The following is a 21,189-nucleotide window of genomic DNA, read 5'->3' as shown; positions in this document are numbered from 1 at the left end:
CAAAAATGGGTGTAAAAAACAGCGCGAAAATCACGAGTGGCTTAAAAAAACCTCTGAAAACATCTCCGTATTTTGAGACGTTTTTTATTTTGTGTGTGCATATACCCTTACCCCTAAAATCGCAGGATGTCTGTGGTTTCTATGGCAGCCGGGGGGGCCTAATAAAGCCCCCCAGGTCTGCCTCTAGTTATGCCTGCTAGGCCATGCCAGACGCATGGCCTAGCAGATACCTGTCCGTTTTACACGGACAGGCACTAATACACTGCAATAAAAATGTATTGCAGTGTATTATAAATGCGATCGGAGAATCGCATAGTGAAGTCCCCAGGTGGGACTAGCAAAAAAAAAAAAAAAAGTTTAAAGTTAATAGAAAAAAAAAATATAGAAGCGAAAAAAAAAAAAATAAATGAAAAATATTTGTTTTATTATTAAAAAAACAAAACAAAAAAAAAGTACAAATGTTACACATATTTGGTGTCGCCGCGTCCGTAACGACCCCAATTATAAAGTTATTACATTATTTAACCTGCACGGTAAACACCGTAAAAAATAAAATAAAAAACAATGCAAAAATTGCTGTTTTCTAAGAATCCTGCCTTAAAAAATAATGTGATCAAAAAGTCGTATCTACTCCAAAATGGTACCAATAAATACTACAAGTAGTCCCGCAAAAAAACAAGGCCCCATACAACTTCATCAGTGGAAAAATAAAAAAGTTATGGCTCTTGAAATATGGAGACAAAAACAAATAATTAAAAAAAAATAAAAAAAGTGCTTTTACGGTGTAAAAGTAGTAAAACATACAAAATCTATATAAATTTGGCATGGTTGCAATCGGAACAACCCGCTGAATAAAGTTATTGTGTTATTTATACCACACGGTAAACTGCCTGAATTTAGTACGGAAAAGAGTGTGGCGAAATTCCTTTTTTTTTTCTTTATATTCCCGCCCAAAAAAAGTTGATAAAAGTTAAAAATCGATAAATTCTATGTACCCCAAAACGGTGCTATTAAAAAATACAACCTATCCTGCAAAAAACAAGAGCTTTTACAGCTATGTCGATGCAAAAATAAAAAAAAGTTAGAGCTCTTTGAATGAGATGCTGGAAAAACATAAAAAAAAAGGCTTGATTATTAACCCCTTCCTCCTGCTTGCATTCTGGGCCAGAATGACCAAGCCATTTTTTACGTTTTTCCATCGTCACATTCCAAGAGCTATAACTTTTTTATTTTTGCGTCGACATAGCTGTATAAGGTCTTGTTTTTTGCGGGACAAGTTGTACTTTTTAATAGCACCATTTTGTGGTACATATAATTTATTCATTAACTTTTATTAACTTTTTTTGGGGGTGATAGAAGAAAACCTGACATTTCACTACTCTTTTTTTGCGCCCTAAATCTACGTCGTTTACCGTGTGGTATAAATAACACAATAACTTTATTCAATGGGTTGTTACGATTGCAAAGATACCAAATTTGTATAGATTTTGTATGTTTTACTACTTACACAGTAAAAACACTTTTTTTTCTAAATTATTTGTTCTTGCGTCTCCATATTTGAAGAGCCATAACTATTTTATTGTTTCGCCGATGCAGTTGTATGAGGGCTTTTTTTTTTTGCGGGAAGACTTGTAGTTTTTATTGGTACCATTTGAGAGTAGATGCGACTTTTTGATCAGTTTTTATAAAAAAAAAATTAAGTCAGGATTAACAGAAAACAGCAATTTTTCCATTGCTTTTTATTTTATTTTTTACGGCGTTCACCGTGCGGGTTAAATAATGTAACAGCTTTATAGTCGGGGTCGTTACGGACGCGGCGATACCAAATATGTGTAACTTTTTTTGATTTATTGTTTTTTTTTTAATAGTAAAGCACTTTGTAAGGGGAAAAAGTGGGTTTTTAAATTAAATTTTTTTTTCATTAACTTTATTCAACTTTTTTTTAACTTTTATAATAGTCCTACTAGGGGACTTTAATATGCGATCATCCGATCGCTATTATAATACACTGCAATACTTTTGTATTGCAGTGTATTACTGCCTGTCTGTTTAAAACGGACAGGCATCTGCTAGGTCATGCCTCCGGCATAGCCTAGCAGGCATTCACTACAGGCAGACCTGGGGGCCTTTATTAGGTCCCCGGCTGCCATAGAAGACACAGACTCTCGGCGATCTTATCGCCGGGTGTCAGTGGGATGAGTGGGAGCTCCCTCCCTCTCTCCAAAACAACTCCGATGCGGCACACGCTATTGAGCATCGCATCTGAAGGGTTAAACGGGTGAGATCGATACGAATATCGATCTCACACATTCGAGCAGGGATGCCCCCAGCCCTCAGCTACCTCTGGCAGCTGAGAGCAGGGAGATTTGACAGCTCCCTGCTCTGTTTACTTTATTCTGATGCAGCGATGTGAAAAGTCTATTGCATCAGAATAAAGCCCACTAATGACCTCCGTGAAAAGGCTTACCGGCGGTCATTAAGGGGTTAAGGCCTAAAATAGGCTGTTCTCTAAGGGGTTAATACTCTGTACACATTTTATCATTTTTTATTATAGCTTTCATATCCACATACCCACACTTTTGAGAAAACCAGACATGCTAAATATGCAAGACCAGACTGATGCTTTTCCTGTTCTGAATGAATGTAACAACAACAACAAGAACAACTAAAAAGCATTTCTATTATCTCACCTAAGTTCGGGGCACTCTTGGCTTCCAGAAAAGCCTAACAATGTTAAGTTCTGCTTGGTTGTTTCTTCTTCAAACCGTTCTGGGTTGAATCTGAGAGTAGACAGAACATTTTCAGTTATTCTGATTTTCCGTTTTTATAATGAGATAAAATTGTGTAAATATATGGCAATAATGTATCCGATGTCGATCACAGCACAATAAGAGGCTCTGAACTCCAGGGTCTTAAATGGTCTCAAACAAGTATGTTGGTAACTTGCGTAATGTACATTTTAATATAACTACAGTACAGAATACATTTCAATGTGCTTTATATAAGTTATTAATATACGCGTATGAGGGAATCCTCGTTTGCATCAAGTGTTTTTACGTTCAACACCAGTTGTTGACAAGTCACAAGACCCAATTCATATCTCTATTCTCAAAATATAAATTATTCAAGTAGCCGCTTATCGTGATATGGATTCTATGGAGATCTGTAAATATTAAGGTCTTAAAGGGTAACTGAACGTTCAACAAACTTCTGACGTGTCACAAGTTTTGATCGGTGGGGGGTCCGAGCACTGAGACCCCCACCAATCACTAAAACAAAAGCAACATAAGCGCTCGTGTGAGCACTGAGCAGCTTTGCTTCTGTTCAGCTTTTTCCGGAAAGCCGACGTAGCGATGCACAGGCTTGTAGACTTTCTATTTAGCCCGTAAGCCACTACATAGATTTCCGTAAAAACCTGAATAGAAACGAAGCGGCTCAGGCCTCACACGAGCGCTTCTGTCGCTTCATTTTAGCAATTGTTGGGGGTTTCAGTGGTTGGACCCCCGCCGATCAAAACTTCTGAAATGTCACTATGACATGTCAGAAGTTTGTTGAATGTTTAGTTACCATTTAAAGCCTTCAAGTAGGGCATTCTCATGTTATACTGCTTAGAGTGACTGTCACAATGGAGAGTCTCTCTCTCTCTATATATATATATATATATATATATATATATATATATATATATATATATATATATATATATATATATATATATATAGATAGATAAAACATTTAGGGAGGGAATCAAATACAGAAAATAAAAGGGAATATTAAGCGATGGTCCCTCCATAAGGGCTTCATTGTTAGCAAAGTCATCTGATATTTAGGGATAGCTGAAAGACGTGTTGGATAGATTCTAGAGAAGTGTCCTACACATTGCTATAAATCTTATTCATGTTTTACTCGGAGCCTGTATACCTGAGAAGTATTCAGACAAATGCATGATCAGTAAGTTACTATATTCTGAGATCAAATGTGTGGACCTCATAATTAGATACAGATATCTTAGCGTTTCACTTTTATAAAAATTTTCAGGGGAGTTAAAGGGGTTAACCCACCAATACAACTTATCACCTACCCACAGATCAGACTCCCACCGATCACGAGTTATACACATTCATTCTCTATGGGACTACAAGAGATAGTGGAGTACATTGGTCAACTATCTCTTTCTTCATGGCATTTTACCTGGCGCTTTTTGACAGGGTTTTTTTTATCCCCCTCTAAAAACATCAATAGGTAAACATCAAATGCACTACAAATAGTGCGTTTTGTTTCCTTTTATGTTGCATTTTTCAGGACAGTGGATTTTTTTTTTTTTTTCTAAAAATGCAGCAAGGGGTTTGTTTTGGAGTTTTTTTTTTTTTATTACAGCAGGTTTTCCCCATAGGCTTCAATTTAAAAAAAAATTCTAAAAAGGCAGGAAAACAAATGCATTTAAAAAAATGTGTGACTAACAAAAACGCAACCCAAAAAAAAGTGTGTAAAAGAGACTGTCACCACATTATAAGTGCCCTGTCTCCTACATAAGGAGATGGGCGCTGTAATGTAGGTGACAGTAATGCTTTTTATTTAAAAAACGATCTTTTTTTCACAACGTTAGGAGCGATTTAAGTTTATGCTAATGAGATTTCTTAATGCCCAAGTGGGCGTACTTTTACTTTCGACCAAGTGGGCGTTGTACAGAGGAGTGCATGACGCTGACCAATCGGCATCATGCACTCCTCTCCATTCATTTACACTGCACTAGCGATATAGTTATATCGCTATGTGCAGCCTCATACACAAGCCCTAACATTACTAGTGTCCTGATAATGAATACACATGAAATCCAGCCTAGACGTCATGTGTACTCAGAATCCTGACACTTCTGACTCTTTTCTGTGAGATTCCGGCAAGTGAAACCAAATCTCGTTTAGCTCCGAGATCTCGCGAGATTTCGTAACCGTTGCTGGAATCTCACAAAAAAGAGAGAGTCAGAAGTGTCAGGATTCTGAGTACACATGACGTCCAGGCTGGATTTCATGTGTATTCATTATCAGGACACTAGTAATGTTAGGGCTTGTGTATGAGGCTGCACATAGCGATATAACTATATCGCTAGTGCAGTGTAAATGAATGGAGAGGAGTGCATGATGCCGATTGGTCAGCGTCATGCACTCCTCTGTACAACGCCCACTTGGTCGAAAGTAAAAGTACGCCCACTTGGGCATTAAGAAAGCTCATTAGCATAAACTTAAATCGCTCCTAACGTTGTGAAAAAAGATCGTTTTTTAAAATAAAAAGCATTACTGTCGCCTACATTACAGCGCCGATCTCCTTATGTAGGAGATAGGGCACTTATAATGTGGTGACAGAGCCTCTTTAAGGAGGTTTTATTCTTTATTTAGACTTTTCTTTTTTTTAAATGTATTCACTTTCTTTTTGTCCCATATTTCATAAGTTTGCCTTTAAAAGGCCATGTACACCTATGTAAGCAATTATATATTTTTTAAAATTAACTTAATGTGTTTTTTTTTTATGCAACTTTTAATTTACTTTTATGAAAAAAATTTGTTACTTTTTACGATCCAGTTTTTATGTATTCTGTATACATAGTGTTGTTCTCTTTCAGCCGATTCCGTCAGCTCAGCTGAGAGCGGGTCCTGCGTGTCTCTAAAACACAGGATTAATCTTATAATGATCACAACTAAGTTCATAACATATAAGCTGTATCGTAAAAAGTAAAAATTTTGTTTAATAAAAGTCAATTTGAAAGTTGATTAAAAACATCGCCTTCATCTAAGGCCTTGGTTCACACGGCGTGTATTTGACGTGTTTTACGTGCCGAAAAACACGTAAAAACCGCATTATTTAAGCTTCCCATTATCAATGGGAAGGTGCATACCACATGGTTTTTTTTTTATGCAAGCGTATATAAAAAAACGAGTCGTGTAAAAAAGCGTCAGAGCAATACTTTGGCACGTAAAACACACCAAAAACGCGCCTAATTACCATAGTCAGAGGGAGTCCTAATTATGCGGCAAAAAACACGCACAGAACGTGTAAAAAGAAAAACAACGCGTTTCTGAAAAGTTTACAGTTTGGTTTTTTTTGCGCCGTGTGAACAAGGCCTAATAAAAAAAGTAAAATAAACTACTTACAAAATGTGTACACAGCTTTTACCCCTGTATTCCACTACATTAGGGCCTACCGGGGTACATGTAACAGGCAATTATTAGGCCATGCCTAAGACACGGCCTTATAGGCAACAACATATGGCATCCATGGGGGCCTTTCTTATGCCCCTGGATGGAGGTCGGCAATGGGGAATCAAAGGGAGCCCCCTCCCTTTGATGCCGCAATCAGTAGTGACCACAAGATCTAAGGGGCTAAACAACTTAAATTCGAGTACTCCAATCTCGGCTGTTGCTGCCCGAGACAGGCCATCAAATCAAAGCCATCCTTCTGCGGGGGATTGTGCAAGCAAAGCGACAGTGCCCATATCACCACTATGCTGTACATTTATGGCGCTGGTCCTCAACGGCAGGCTTCTAAGTGTCGTAAATGTACGGCACCAAGGAGTTAATATATGTAGATTCACCAAAAGTTTAAACAAACCAAGACCGCGCAAGTCAAAGCTGGAAATAAAGATAGGTAAAAGGGAGATGCTGTATGGAAATAGCATACCTGTAGGCAGATGGCCATGCTGTGTTATCCTGAAGAACCACACCAAGCGCATACAACACAAGAGTCTGAGAAGAAAAATCAACTACAACTTAAGTACAAGATAGAAACCTTCATTGGACCAGAATTCTTAATCACAGGTATTTCGTAATTGAAGGAGTTATTCCATGAATCATTTTCATACCAAAAGTCCATAAATGCTGCGAATACCTGTTCTAAAGCAAATTTAAATTATCCTCATTTTTCCTTTAGTTTGTCCCACTGTTTGCTGCGGTTAATCTAATCTGCGCGGGGGAGGGGCTTAGAGCAGAACCAACACCTATAAACGTATACCACAAACCTTTGTAGTAAACCAACACGATTATTACAATATATATTTATTAGTTCCAATAGCAAAATATATAACAAAGGCTGTCTCATAAAAGCAATTAAAACAGACTGAGGTGGTGGCCACAAGTACAATTTGTTTTGCCACTTGTAGAATTCACACTCAATCATAACTATTTCTTGTTCGATGGCAAGTACTTCCACCAGCTGAAAGGGGACGGCTATGGGGAGCTCATGTGCTCCCACAAATGCCAACTTGTTCATGGGCTGGTGGGAGGAAAGAGTAGTATTTGCGGAGTTAATGGAGAAATGGACATCACATATTGACCTCTGGCTGAGGTATATTGATGACGTGCTTATACTATGGAAGGGCACAAGGGAGTCCTTCCAGGAACTAGTTTCATGCCTGAACATCAACGATGTGGCCTGAGATTTACTTCGGAGATCGATCAGTGTATTTAATTTTTGAATTTATCTATTAGCATAGACTCACAGGGAGGCCTGAGCACCACGTTGTTCAGGAAATCTACAACTACGAATAGCTTGCTGGGGTGGGACAGTCATCATCCGGTCCCATTAAACAGAGGTATCCCCTAGGGACAATATCGGAGGTTGCAACAAAACTATTCCTCTTTATCTGAATTTAGACAAAAATCAAAAAGAGTAGGTCCTTAGATTTAAGAGAAAAGGGTACCCAAAAAGTGTTCTAGAATCAGCCTATCAATGGCCTCTAATAAAGCCTCTCTCTCGCTCTTTTAGATGGGGAGGATGTAAAGCCTGCGATTTTATTTACCCAAGTAAAAGTGTTAGTAGTGTGGCCACGGGGACATCATATGCCAATAGGGACTTCATCAATTGTAGAACCTATGGTATTGTATACATGGTTAGCTGTCCTTGTCCTCTCAGTTATGTAGGGAAGACCATACGCGGTTTCAAAGACGCATTTTGGAACACGTGGGAAATGTCTTAAGGGAGGAGGATGCCCCAGTAGCTAAACATGTTTTACAACATCATGGAGGTGATCCGAAATGTTTAAAATTCCAAGGTGTCGAAGTAATATGGCCGAATGTCAGAAGGGGAGATTTTGACAAACTATTACGTAAAGAATATCAGTGGATATTTAGGTATAAAATTGACCAAACCTGGAGGCCTAAATGATTTGATCTCCTTTGTGCCATTTTATTCTATCCACTATGCTGAGTATATCTTCTTAATATTAAAGGTAGTGTGTATTGGGAACAAACACGATACTTAGTCATATTTTTATCCGGGCCGCTGTCTGTGATGGTTACCAGGGCAATAGCCAAGTCTCTCGAGATGTGTATCCTGACGCGCCACGCCTGTGATCCCATTGGCTCAGAATGAGAGGTGGGAGGAAGTCCCGGCTTGCGTCATTCTAGAGGTTTGGACTTAGCCCCTACAAGCTCAGCGTACTTGCCGCCCCGTGCGGCTCTCATCGTGGCCGCCGGAGTTTGAATATCATAACTCCGGCGCTCGTACTAATTGGTATTTTCGTAATAATCTCTTCAATATCTAAATCGGAAAATAGTCTCCTGAAGTGTCTGGTTTATACCGCAGACTAAACACGTTGAGTCACGAGACATGTATTAATACAGGATAATAGTTAGAGGGAAACCCCCAGCTCACCTTAGATGAAGACTTGCATAAAAGATCCCGCATGGATCCTCGTGTCGGCACACGATGTGTGGATAGCAAAGAGAGGGTTAGATCCAGCGTAATTTAAAGTTAAAATGGAACCTGGTTCCAAGTTTAATTAGTCCAGTTACAACAGGATCAAAAATAGGAGAGTGAGGTCCTGGAGTATAAGGAGAGGTATTGTAGGTATGTGGAGCCTACGCGTTTCAGACGCTTCCTGCGTCCTTAGTCATGGCTGAAGTTAACTGTCTGACCTGTGTGGCCTGTATTTATCCGGTTTGACACATGTGTAATCTAATTGCGTTCCAAATGGAAATGGGTTTCATGGAACGCAAAGGCCGATTTGGTTACGTGTATATATTGTAACAATATTGGAGTTTACGTTTAAGTTTGATCGTTGTGTATAAACTGTCATTGTCATACTAGAGAAATGGGAAAAAGTACTGTTTATTATGGCGGAAACAAATCGCCGGTAACTGTGTACGTTATACTTAACTAGAATGAGGTTACTTCCGTTTTGAAAGTGAAATGCTCTGTTTGCGTTCCAGAGCACGTGGGCGGTGTGGAGCGCAAACAGGAAGTGAAGAAAAACGTCCGGCCGCTGGCAAGCCAGACCACGACAGGCAACGTCGGTGAGTAAGTAATGTTGATTGTTTATTTATGTGATCACCTATTTTTTGATGATTGTTAGCTACATGTGAGACATTATTAGGTACAAAGTGAGCGAGTATATTTATATTCATTATTTGTATTTTGACGCTGTTATACTAAATATTCCATTAGCGATCAAAGATGGTACTGTGGTTGCTACTTCTATGTGTAACACAAGATCAGACAGTAGATGATGAAGATTGTTTAATTATGGCCAAGATAAAAGTAAAAGGGAGATTGTTTGAAAAGAAATGTAGGAATGTGAGGAAACAAAATATAGTGGCTAAAAAACTTTACATGTAAGAAGCATATAACATGCATGTATAGTTAATTAAAATATGAAATAAATAGTGAGGATGGGCTGGATAGGAATAATATGTAGAGGACTCATAAGATTTAATGTAATATTTTTAGCTCTGCTGTATTTTTTATTGAATTTAATGCAATTCGGTTTCTGTTTTAGAATCAAAACTTTACATATATCACATTACCCACTACTCATTTAAAGTTTTGATTCTAAAACAGAAACCGAATTGCATTAAATTCAATAAAAAATACAGCAGAGCTAAAAATATTACATTAAATCTTATGAGTCCTCTACATATTATTCCTATCCAGCCCATCCTCACTATTTATTTCATATTTTAATTAACTATACATGCATGTTATATGCTTCTTACATGTAAAGTTTTTTAGCCACTATATTTTGTTTCCTCACATTCCTACATTTCTTTTCAAACAATCTCCCTTTTACTTTTATCTTGGCCATAATTAAACAATCTTCATCATCTACTGTCTGATCTTGTGTTACACATAGAAGTAGCAACCACAGTACCATCTTTGATCGCTAATGGAATATTTAGTATAAGAGCGTCAAAATACAAATAATGAATATAAATATACTCGCTCACTTTGTACCTAATAATGTCTCACATGTAGCTAACAATCATCAAAAAATAGGCGATCACATAAATAAACAATCAACATTACTTACTCACCGACGTTGCCTGTCGTGGTCTGGCTTGCCAGCGGCCGGACGTTTTTCTTCACTTCCTGTTTGCGCTCCACACCGCCCACGTGCTCTGGAACGCAAACAGAGCATTTAACTTTCAAAACGGAAGTAACCTCATTCTAGTTAAGTATAACGTACACAGTTACCGGCGATTGTTTCCGCCATAACAAACATAATAAACAGTACTTTTTCCCATTTCTCTAGTATGATAATGACAGTTTATACACAACGATCAAACTTAAACGTAAACTCCAATATTGTTACAATATATACACGTAATCAAATCGGCCTTTGCGTTCCATGAAACCGAATTCCATTTGGAAGGCAATTAGATTACACAGGTGTCAAACCGGATAAATACAGGCCACACAGGTCAGACAGTTAACTTCAGCCATGACTAAGGACGCAGGAAGCGTCTGAAACGCGTAGGCTCCACATACCTACAATACCTCTCCTTATACTCCAGGACCTCACTCTCCTATTTTTGATCCTATTTTAACTGGACTAATTAAACTTGGAACCAGGTTCCATTTTAACTTTAAATTACGCTGGATCCAACCCTCTCTTTGCTATGTATTAATACACTCATGGGTATTTTTTGAATGTTATACCAAATGTGGAGCAGGAATCAGGTTGCTAGATTGAATGTGCAACTGAGTTTAGACGAATATGTACCTTCCATTGGTCTTATCCTGTACAGCAATCGCTCCCCCACAGTAAACTAATTATCTTCGGTGGAATATAGGGAGGAAGCTTAGTGCCATCTTTATTTTTTAATGCAGAGTTAGTGCCTGTTCACATCAGCGTTGGCTTTCCGTTGAGGGGTTCCAATCCAATACTAATGAACAAAAATATTGGACTACATAATACATGACCAATATTGTGATCCGGAGCCTAGATACATTTATTTAGATGTCACGTTAAACTCCGGCAGATATTCACTTCTTAATATCTATGCTCCGAATGTGCCCAACGAAAACTTCTCACACCTATATCAATTCCTTCTTACTAAATCCTTATCTACTCTAATATGGGGGGGGGGGGGGGAGGGGATTATAATGCAGCGATGGATACTTCACTGGATAGATCAAACCCCTCCACTACCGATTCTCTCTATTCCTCAATACTAGCAACTATGTTGACACATTTGCAATTCTGTGATCCTTTGAGACTTTACAACCCGGACACCATGGACTACACATTTTACACCATGGTTCACAACTCTCATTCTAGAATAGACCACTTCTTCACCTCCTCTACACTTTTCCCAGATATTGTCAATGCCACTATACACAATATACTCATCACAGATCATGCTCCCATCACGTTAACTATTGACTTGGGATCCACCCGAACTGCCAGTCGCAACTGGCGTTTCCCAGCATATTTGCTAGACTCAGACAACTTGACACAATTCCTAACCTGTGAATGGGCTAATTACACAGATGATAACCTTCAACATACTGGAGACGCCAGCCTCTTCTGGAGGACCTTCAAGGCTGTATTACACGGACACATCATAGCATATGTATCATACAAAAAACTTTCCCAAACAGCGAAATACGAATCCCTGTACACATCCCTTACTGAGGTACACACCCAACATATTGCTACACCCACACCATTAAACAACATTAATTGGACTCCCGTCACCTACTTGACGCTTTTCTTCTAGGTCAAGCACTATGGTCCAATGATTCCGTCAAAAATAGATACTTTAGATGGAGACACAAAATGGGACGTTTGCTTTCCAACCTTATTAAAGGCCCCAAATCTAGCTATAAAATCTTAAAACTTAGACAAACTCCCTCTAGCCCAGTACTCCCTGATCCCTCTGCTATACAAAATGCGTTTTAGGATTACTATAAGTCACTTTATGCACCTGCTCCCCACAACCCCCAAGCCACTAGGGAATTACAGACTACCGCAGCCCTGCCAAAATTAACAGCAGACCAACAAACACTTCTTTCTCAACCAATTACCAAAGATGAAATTAATTGGTAATTTCTCACCTTCCAAACAATAAAACTCCGGAACGGGATGGTCTATCCAGGGAACATTATAAACTACTCAAACCCCACATCACACCTACTTTAACATCCCTATTTAACGCCATATATATTGACAACGTACATGTCCCCAACTTCCACGAATCGAGAACAATGCTGATCCTTCCTTATATCTGGACTTCCTCACAACTAGATTTCTTATAAAATCGACACTCCTCTAAGGGAATCCGTTTGGCGATAGCAGCCACAGTAGCGGCTCAATCTCGTTTCTCCCCTCACACCATGCTACTCCGTATTGATGCTGAGAAAGCATTTGACAAGGTATCCTGGCCAACGAAACCCTTGTGCTCCAAAATTTGAGATTTGGGAATTTTATAAAATGAATGCAAATGTATACATACGCAATTTTCACAATAAACGGCTTGAACACAAACCCTCTATAGCTACACAGAGGAACACGTCAGGGTTGTCCCCTATCCCTTTTAACTTATCCTTGGACCCTCTATTGCACATGATACAAAACAATACGAATATCCACGGCATTAATGTTGGCTCCCGGGACATACGTATTTCGGCTTTTGCCAATGACGTACTGTTGTTTCTCTCTAACCCGAGACAAACACTACAACCACTCCTCTCACTAATTGACATTTATGGACCGCAATCGGGTTTCCCCATTAATCTAGAGAAGTCAGAAGCCCTACTTCTCAGAGGCCCTTCCCCTCCATTCTGGCCTACGGGACTACATTTAAAATGGACTCGGGACCACATCACTTTCTTAGGAACAATTATCACAAAACATCTGCATAAAATGTATATGGTCAACATAACCAGTCACATTGCTCAATTAAAACTATTGATAGTCACTTGGCAATCCCTTACTCTCTAATTTTCTGGTAGAGCTAATCTCCTAAAATCGGGGGCTTTTCTAAGCTACTGTATTTATTACAGTCACTCCCGATCTACCTCAGACCTAGAGACAAGAGGCTTATCAATAACTTATACAGAAAGTTTATATGGAACAATACTCGTCCCCAAATAGCCCTGGTGACCTTACAGCAAACTAAACTTCATTCCCCAAACATATGTAATTATAACTTAGCAGCCCTCCTTCGCATTCTAGTGAACTGGACCGATGGCACATCCCACTACTTGGACCCCTCCCTTGAGGCTCAATTTGCCAAACCTTATTCTCTCTTATAGATCCCACACACTCCCACCGGACTACTGCCGGAGGCGCGCCTCAACCCGCTCCTCCCCACAACCATTAACGCATGGCACGTCACACGAAAAAAGGCCAAGCTTGATCCACAAACCTCGTTATTGCCATTATTTGGCAATCTGGATTTTCAAAATTGACATTCTGCAACAATATATGCTAGATGGGCGAGGGGTGTTGTGAGGTGCCTATCAGACCTTCTGCTGTCGGACAGTTGTCGACCATTGACATTTCAAAAATTCCAGGATAAAATTCCACTTCTCCTCCAAATCACTATTCCCATTCTTGCAGGCCTCTAGTTATGCAAGAAAAATCATAAATCAAATCTCTCCAGACTCCCCCTAGGACCTCGTAACTTGCTTATCAAATCCAAAAACACACACGGGAAAACATTGCTGTACTATCATTTCCTAAGGTCACCTATTGATTATGCCGCTCCCCCGACAGGTACATTCTTGGTTGCAACACTTTCCGAACCTAACCATCAAGGACATCATGGATAAATTGTACTTGGCTTCAAAATTTCTCCCTTCTGCATCTTACTGGGGCATGGTGCTCAAAATTACTCATAGAGCATATATATGGCCAATGCAGAACTACTCGATGGGCAGATTTCCCTCATCAGCGTGCCCGAAATGCGCAACATTGAAAGCTTATCTCTACCATTGCTTCTGGAGTTGTCCTTGCATACAACGGTTCTGGAAACGTGTTGAAACCTTTGCTATTACGCATTTGGTGAACTTTGTCCCACTCTCACCTACTCGGGCTGTCTTTGGTATGTTGGATTCTAACACGCCTCCATGTGCCCCCAACGCAAAAAAATTGTGTTTCATTATTTCTAGCACAGCCCGTAAGGCTATCCTGCAGGAGTGGCTCTCACCAAAGCCTCCATCCTTACAATTATTTCTACAGAAACTTTCTCATATCTTTAGGATGGACTGGGTGGAAGCCACCTTAGACAACGAACTCAAGGTCAAGAAATTCTTTACCTTGTGGGAATCTTTCATTGATACGCAACTCACACCTCCACTTGCGTTCAATATACCACTTGGTTTCTCGAGCAAACAATTGTGGGAGACCCGCCAATAAACTAAATTTTGGTTCTACTCACACCTCTCATACATTAGTTTATTTTCTCTATGAGCGAATTCTGCTCAACATCTCATGACTCGCACATCCTGACTCTTCTTCCCTCCCTCCCCCACATGCTCTATTACTGTCTATTGATGAACGTATCTTATGGTTGATAACATTTGTTTGTACCATTGACTAGCACTATATTTTAAAGAGGTTGTAGGACCATGACTTCTTTCCGATTACCCTATGATCGACTTCAATGTATTGCTATGTTCTACAAACCATACTGGAACTGTATGTATGTGTATATATATATATATATAAACGTCAATTCTTTTTTTTTTTTATTCTGTATTTAACACAAGTTTGTTTCAGAAACATACAAATATCACGACTCAGTGATATACAATTGTAACATGTGAACACAGGAAAAAAACAAAACAAAAAAAGGCAGGACCAATGGTGACCCCTAGCAGCCTAAAAGTGCAACTAAGCTGATATAACAGAGATCACCCATAAGGAAGGTTAGAAACATAATACAGTGCAGAAGAATAAGAGGGGAAGGAAAGAGCCAGGAAGGGGAAAGAAAGAGGGAGAAAGAAGAGGGGTATAAGGGGGATTTATCCTCAGCGTCCATCCCATAAGAAATATAAGTATACAGTGAAGGAAATAAGTATTTGATCCCTTGCTGATTTTGTAAGTTTGCCCACTGTCAGACATGAACAGTCTAGAATTTTTAGGCTAGGTTAATTTTACCAGTGAGAGATAGATTATCTAAAAAAAAAACAAAACTGAAAATCACAGTCAAAATTATATATATTTATTTGCATTGTGCACAGAGAAATAAGTATTTGATCCCTTTGGCAAACAAGACTTAATACTTGGTGGCAAAACCCTTGTTGGCAAGCACAGCAGTCAGACGTTTTTTGTAGTTGATGATGAGGTTTGCACACATGTTAGATGGAATTTTGGCCCACTCCTCTTTGCAGATCATCTGTAAATCATTAAGATTTCGAGGCTGTCGCTTGGCAACTCGGATCTTCAGCTCCCTCCATAAGTTTTCGATGGGATTAAGGTCTGGAGACTGGCTAGGCCACTCCATGACCTTAATGTGCTTCTTTTTGAGCCACTCCTTTGTTGCCTTGGCTGTATATTTCGGGTCATTGTCGTGCTGGAAGACCCAGCCACGAGCCATTTTTAATGTCCTGGTGGAGGGAAGGAGGTTGTCACTCAGGATTTGACGGTACATGGCTCCATCCATTCTCCCATTGATGCGGTGAAGTAGTCCTGTGCCCTTAGCAGAGAAACACCCCCAAAACATAATGTTTCCACCTCCATGCTTGACAGTGAGGACAGTGTTCTTTGGCTCATAGGCAGCATTTCTCTTCCTCCAAACACGGCGAGTTGAGTTAATGCCAAAGAGCTCAATTTTAGTCTCATCTGACCACAGCACCTTCTCCCAATCACTCTCAGAATCATCCAGATGTTCATTTGCAAACTTCAGACGGGCCTGTACATGTGCCTTCTTGAGCATGGGGACCTTGCGGGCACTGCAGGATTTTAATCCATTATGGTGTAATGTGTTACCAATGGTTTTCCTGGTGACTGTGGTCCCAGCTGCCTTGAGATCATTAACAAGTTCCCCCCGTGTAGTTTTCGGCTGAGCTCTCACCTTCCTCAGGATCAAGGATACCCCACGAGGTGAGATTTTGCATGGAGTCCCAGATCGATGTCGATTGACAGTCATTTTGTAGGTCTTCCATTTTCTTACTATTGCACCAACAGTTGTCTCCTTCTCACCCAGCGTCTTACTTATGGTTTTGTAGCCCATTCCAGCCTTGTGCAGGTCTATGATCTTGTCCCTGACATCCTTAGAAAGCGCTTTGGTCTTGCCCATGTTGTAGAGGTTAGAGTCAGACTGATTAATTGAGTCTGTGGACAGGAGTATTTTATACAGGTGACCATGTAAGACAGCTGTCTTTAATGCAGGCACCAAGTTGATTTGGAGCGTGTAACTGGTCTGGAGGAGGCTGAACTCTTAATGGTTGGTAGGGGATCAAATATTTATTTCTCTGTGCACAATGTAAATAAATATATATAATTTTGACTGTGATTTTCTTTTTCTTTTTTTTATATAATCTATCTCGCACTGGTAAAATTAACCTAGCCTAAAAATTCTAAACTGTTCATGACTTTGACAGTGGGCAAACTTACAAAATCAGCAAGGGATCAAATACTTATTTCCTTCACTGTATATAGCTACATACTATTAGGACAGCAAAGCGATATACTCCAAAGAATTCTCAAAGCTTACCCAGGTAGACCAAGAGAGCATAAACTTATCAGGAGTGTCCCGTAAGGTAGCCATAAGCTCCTCCATACGTTTCACTTCTTGGATCTTCTGAAACTAAAGGCGCATTGTGGGTGGCTTGACCTGTTTCCACATAGCCGGAATGCAAGCACGAGCCGTGTTGATCAGATGTCGCATTATCGACTTCTTGTATGTGGAGATCGGGATGTCACACAATTGAAGCAGAAAGAAGCCCGGGAATCTGGGCAGTGTATAGTCAGTGAACTTAGAAGCTACATTCCAAACCTTATCCCATAAGGCAGTTAATCGCTGAAAATCCCACTGAAAAAGGTGTGCAAAAGATCACCCACCCCTACACCACACCTCCAACACATGGAGGACACCTCAGGGTAAAATTTGTGGAGTTTGGAGGGGATCCTGTACCATCTCAACAGTATCTTAAATCCTGCTTCCTGAATTCTACTCAATATAGAAGATTGACGAGTCATGGTATACAACCGAGTACGCACATCTGCTGCAATAGTTATGCCAAGGTCAGTCGCCCACTTAGCCAAATAAGTTGGATGCGAGTCTGCTATTGGGGAATTTAACAAACCATGCACAACATCGGGTCATCTGCGTCACACCCTTTCGGCAACGTATATAGTTTCAAAAGCGGTTAACGAACGGGAGAATGCGGTTGCGGGAGAGAGGGATAAGGGAAAGTGACCCAATTGGGAGGCCTGCCAGAACGGCAGGTGTCCCAGGTCCGCACTGTCAGTTAGTTGAGATGGCGTCTTCCAACTGTCGTTAATGATGTAATGACAGGCATGGGTCTCGCTAGCGATGCGTTTGTGAGAAAAAGGACCAGGCTCGCAACCCAGCTGGAAAGAGGGGTTGTCCAGTATAGGGTACAACGGTGACAGGGAAGGTGAGATAAGGAAATGCTTGAATGCAATGGGTCGCAACTCGAAGAGTAGGACCGATAAATGAATGGGATCTCGCAGATGTCGGGATCTGATCTAACAACCATGGGGCCGCAGAAAGAGGAAAAGATAAAAAGGATTGTTCCAACTTGACCCACGGTTTGGAATTGCCATGTCTACACCAATCCACGATGCACGCTAAAGGTGCCGCCTGGTAGCAGCGGTGAATATCAGGCAAGCCCAAACCTCCATCAAACCTCGGGCGTGTCAGATTTGCGCGAGCAATGCGCGGTGGTTTGTTCGACCAGTTAAACTTGAGCATTAAAGGAGAGGGAGATATATGTCAATTCTTAATCTTTATATACATTGCATTCCCTCTTCCCTTCCTTCTTGTTATATAAAAAAATAACAACATGTTTTGAAAATCCTTAGTGTACTACTGACCCATATTATGGTAAGTTACAACGCACCACCATAGACCACCACCTCAGGACCACGACACACGTTTCACCTTGAGAAAGCCGACTGCGAAATTCGTGTCAGGGTCCTGTGTTGGTTTACTAAGGTTTGTAGTATACATTTATAGGTGTTGATTCTATGTGGTATACCATGTTATTTACTAGGAGGGATATATAAGTTTTTTTTGATAGGTTTAATAAAAGCAGAAACAGTCTAATTTCCCCTCTAGCAGCGGTCAATAATAGTCCCTACTTACTTTGCAGGAGTCTACTCAGCTATACTGCCATGCTACTGTAGAGGCTCTGCTCCTTTCCTGACAAGCAGGGAAGAAATCTATTTCTATTGGTTGCTCTGCATTGAACAGAGGATCACTATGCAGAGACGTAGCTCTGGGGAGAGTGACTGAGCATGTGTGTCCACCAGCACTTAAAGAGGCCCTGTCACCACATTATAAGTGCCCTATCTCCTACATAAGGAGATCGGCGCTATAATGTAGGTGACAGCAGTGCTTTTTTATTTAGAAAAACTATCTATTTTTACCACATTAGGAGCGATTTTAGCTTTATGCTAATTCGTTTCTTAATGCCCAAGTGAGCGTGCTTTTACTTTAGACCAAGTGGGCATTGTACAGAGGAGTGTATGACGCTGGCCAATCAGCGTAATGCATTTCTCTCCATTCATTTAGTCAGCGCATAGTGACACTGCATTGTTCACTATGTGCTGTCTTAGGCTGGGTTCACACACCCTATTTACGGACGTAATTCGGGCGTTTTAACATCGAATTACGTCCGAAAATATGGCTCCAATGCGACGGCAAACAACTGCCCATTCATTTGAATGGGCTTTACGATGTTCTGTGCCAACGGTCATTTTTTTTTACAAAAGACGGCCGCGTCAAAGAAGTGCCTGTCACTACTTGGGACGTAATTGGAGCAGTTTTCCATTGGCACCATAGAAAAACAGCTCCAATTACGTCCGTAATGGACGCAGCAAAAAACGCCGGCAACATGCCATTACGTCTGAAATTCAGGAGAGGTTTTCTCCTGAAAACAGCTCCGTGATTTCAGCCGTAATGGACGCTGCCGTGTGAACATAGGGCAGGTCAATGGAAATGGCTCCAATTACGTCTCAAGAAGTGACAGGCACTTCTTTGACGCGGGCGTCTTTTTTTACGCAGAGTCTTTTGACAGCGGCGCGTAAAAAAAATGACCGTCGGCACAGAACATGGTAAAGCCCATTCAAATGAATGGGCAGATGTTTGCCGGCGCATTGGAGCCGTATTTTCGGATGTAATTCGAGGTTAAAACGTCCGAATTACGTCCGTAAATAGGGTGTGTGAACCCAGCCTTATACTGACACATTAACGATACTGAAGTGTTTAGACAGTGAATAGACATTCCTTCCAGCCAGGACGTCTATTCACAATCCCGGCACTTCGTTAACGTTTCTGTGGTACTTACAGCATCTCGCTGTAACCGGTCATTTACAGCATGATCTCGCGAGATTACGCTTGCTCTGCTGTAAGTACCACAGAAACGTTAACAAAGTGCCGGGATTGTGAATAGACATCCCGTCCTGGCTGGAAGGAATGTCTATTCACTGACTAAACACTTCAGTAACGTTAATGTGTCAGTATAAGACAGCACGTAGTGAACAACGCAGTGTCACTATGCGCTGACTAAATGAATGGAGAGGAGAGCATGACGCTGATTGGTCAGCGTCATACACTCCTCTGTACAACACCCACTTGGTCTAAAGTAAAAACACGCCCACTTGGGCATAAGAAACGAATTAGCATAAAGCTAAAATCGCTCCTAACGTGGTAAAAATAGATTGTTTTTCTAAATAAAAAGCACTGCTGTCATCTACATTATAGCGCCAATCTCATTATGTAGGAGATAGGGCACTTATAATGTGGTGACAGAGTCTCTAACTGATTAGGTGGACGTGAACGTTTCTACACACGTTAAACACCAGGTGGCGACATACCATGTAAGCGAATGTCATAACTCTTCACTGGATCAATTATTTAAAAGCATGTAAATGGCAAACATTTTAATTTTATAGATCATAAAAAAAATGATATTCAATGGTGGGACAACCCCTTTAATATTACTAATTAGTTTAGAAATATCACTGATGCTTATATACTATTTATCACAACAGACTAGTTTCCTAAGGAAACTTTCCATGTTTAGGCTTCGTTCACATCTGCGTCAGGGCTCCATTCAGGGGTTCTGTCAGAGCTTTCCGTCAGAGGAACGTAACCCTGGCTAAAACAAACGGAAACCATAGGTTTTCGTTTGCATCACCGCTGATTTCAATTGTGACGGATCCGATGCAAATGGTTTCCATTTGTCTCCGTTGCGCAAGAGTTCCATAATCAAAACGACGGAACCCTTGCCCAAAGTTGAAAAACGGAAACCATTTGCACCAAATCCGTCACCATTGAAATCAACGGTGATGCAAACGGAAACCTATGGTTTCCGTTAGGAGAACCCATGAACGTAATCCAAACGGAAAGCTCTGATGGTACCCCTGAACGGAGCCCAGACGTGAACGAAGCCTTAGCGGTGTCCATGAGGGCAAAAGCTGGCCACGCATATAAATGTGTATGGGATTTCGCAACAATTATTTTACCAGTGAAACCAATTCTTACTACTTGAATTCAGATTTACATATAAAATGTAGTAAGATTTTAAATTAGCAGTAGATGCGAAAAGATAATATTTACCCTTTCATTTGGCAGCACCCCTTACCTCTTTAGGAATGACATGCTGGTCAATTCTCCCTTCAAGTTCTTGAAGACGGGCAGAGATTGGAGTAAGGCTCGCTGTTCTCACGGTCTCACACAATATCTTCCGGCAATAGCTGTAGTACAAGAGATCCATGAT

The 21,189-nt window shown here is 40.5% G+C and overlaps 1 protein-coding gene across 1 annotated transcript in view; it reads right to left on the bottom strand.

Moving 5' to 3' along the window:
- The window catches only part of CYP20A1 (cytochrome P450 family 20 subfamily A member 1), a 55,139-nt gene that overhangs the window by 7,555 nt on the left and 26,395 nt on the right, over positions 1-21,189 (bottom strand). Inside the window, exons 10-12 of the mRNA XM_075829794.1 lie at positions 21,055-21,166; positions 6,673-6,737; positions 2,691-2,780 (exon numbers count right to left, since the gene is read on the bottom strand). Coding sequence (XP_075685909.1) covers positions 2,691-2,780; positions 6,673-6,737; positions 21,055-21,166 — 267 coding nt within the window. The remainder of the gene's footprint in view (positions 1-2,690; positions 2,781-6,672; positions 6,738-21,054; positions 21,167-21,189) is intronic.

The sequence above is a fragment of the Rhinoderma darwinii genome, chromosome 6, assembly GCF_050947455.1.
Source record: "Rhinoderma darwinii isolate aRhiDar2 chromosome 6, aRhiDar2.hap1, whole genome shotgun sequence".
In the NCBI taxonomy this organism is placed as follows: domain Eukaryota; kingdom Metazoa; phylum Chordata; class Amphibia; order Anura; family Rhinodermatidae; genus Rhinoderma; species Rhinoderma darwinii.
Note: the sequence above shows the minus strand (reverse complement) of the source record. Positions and strands in the feature narration are given on the sequence as shown.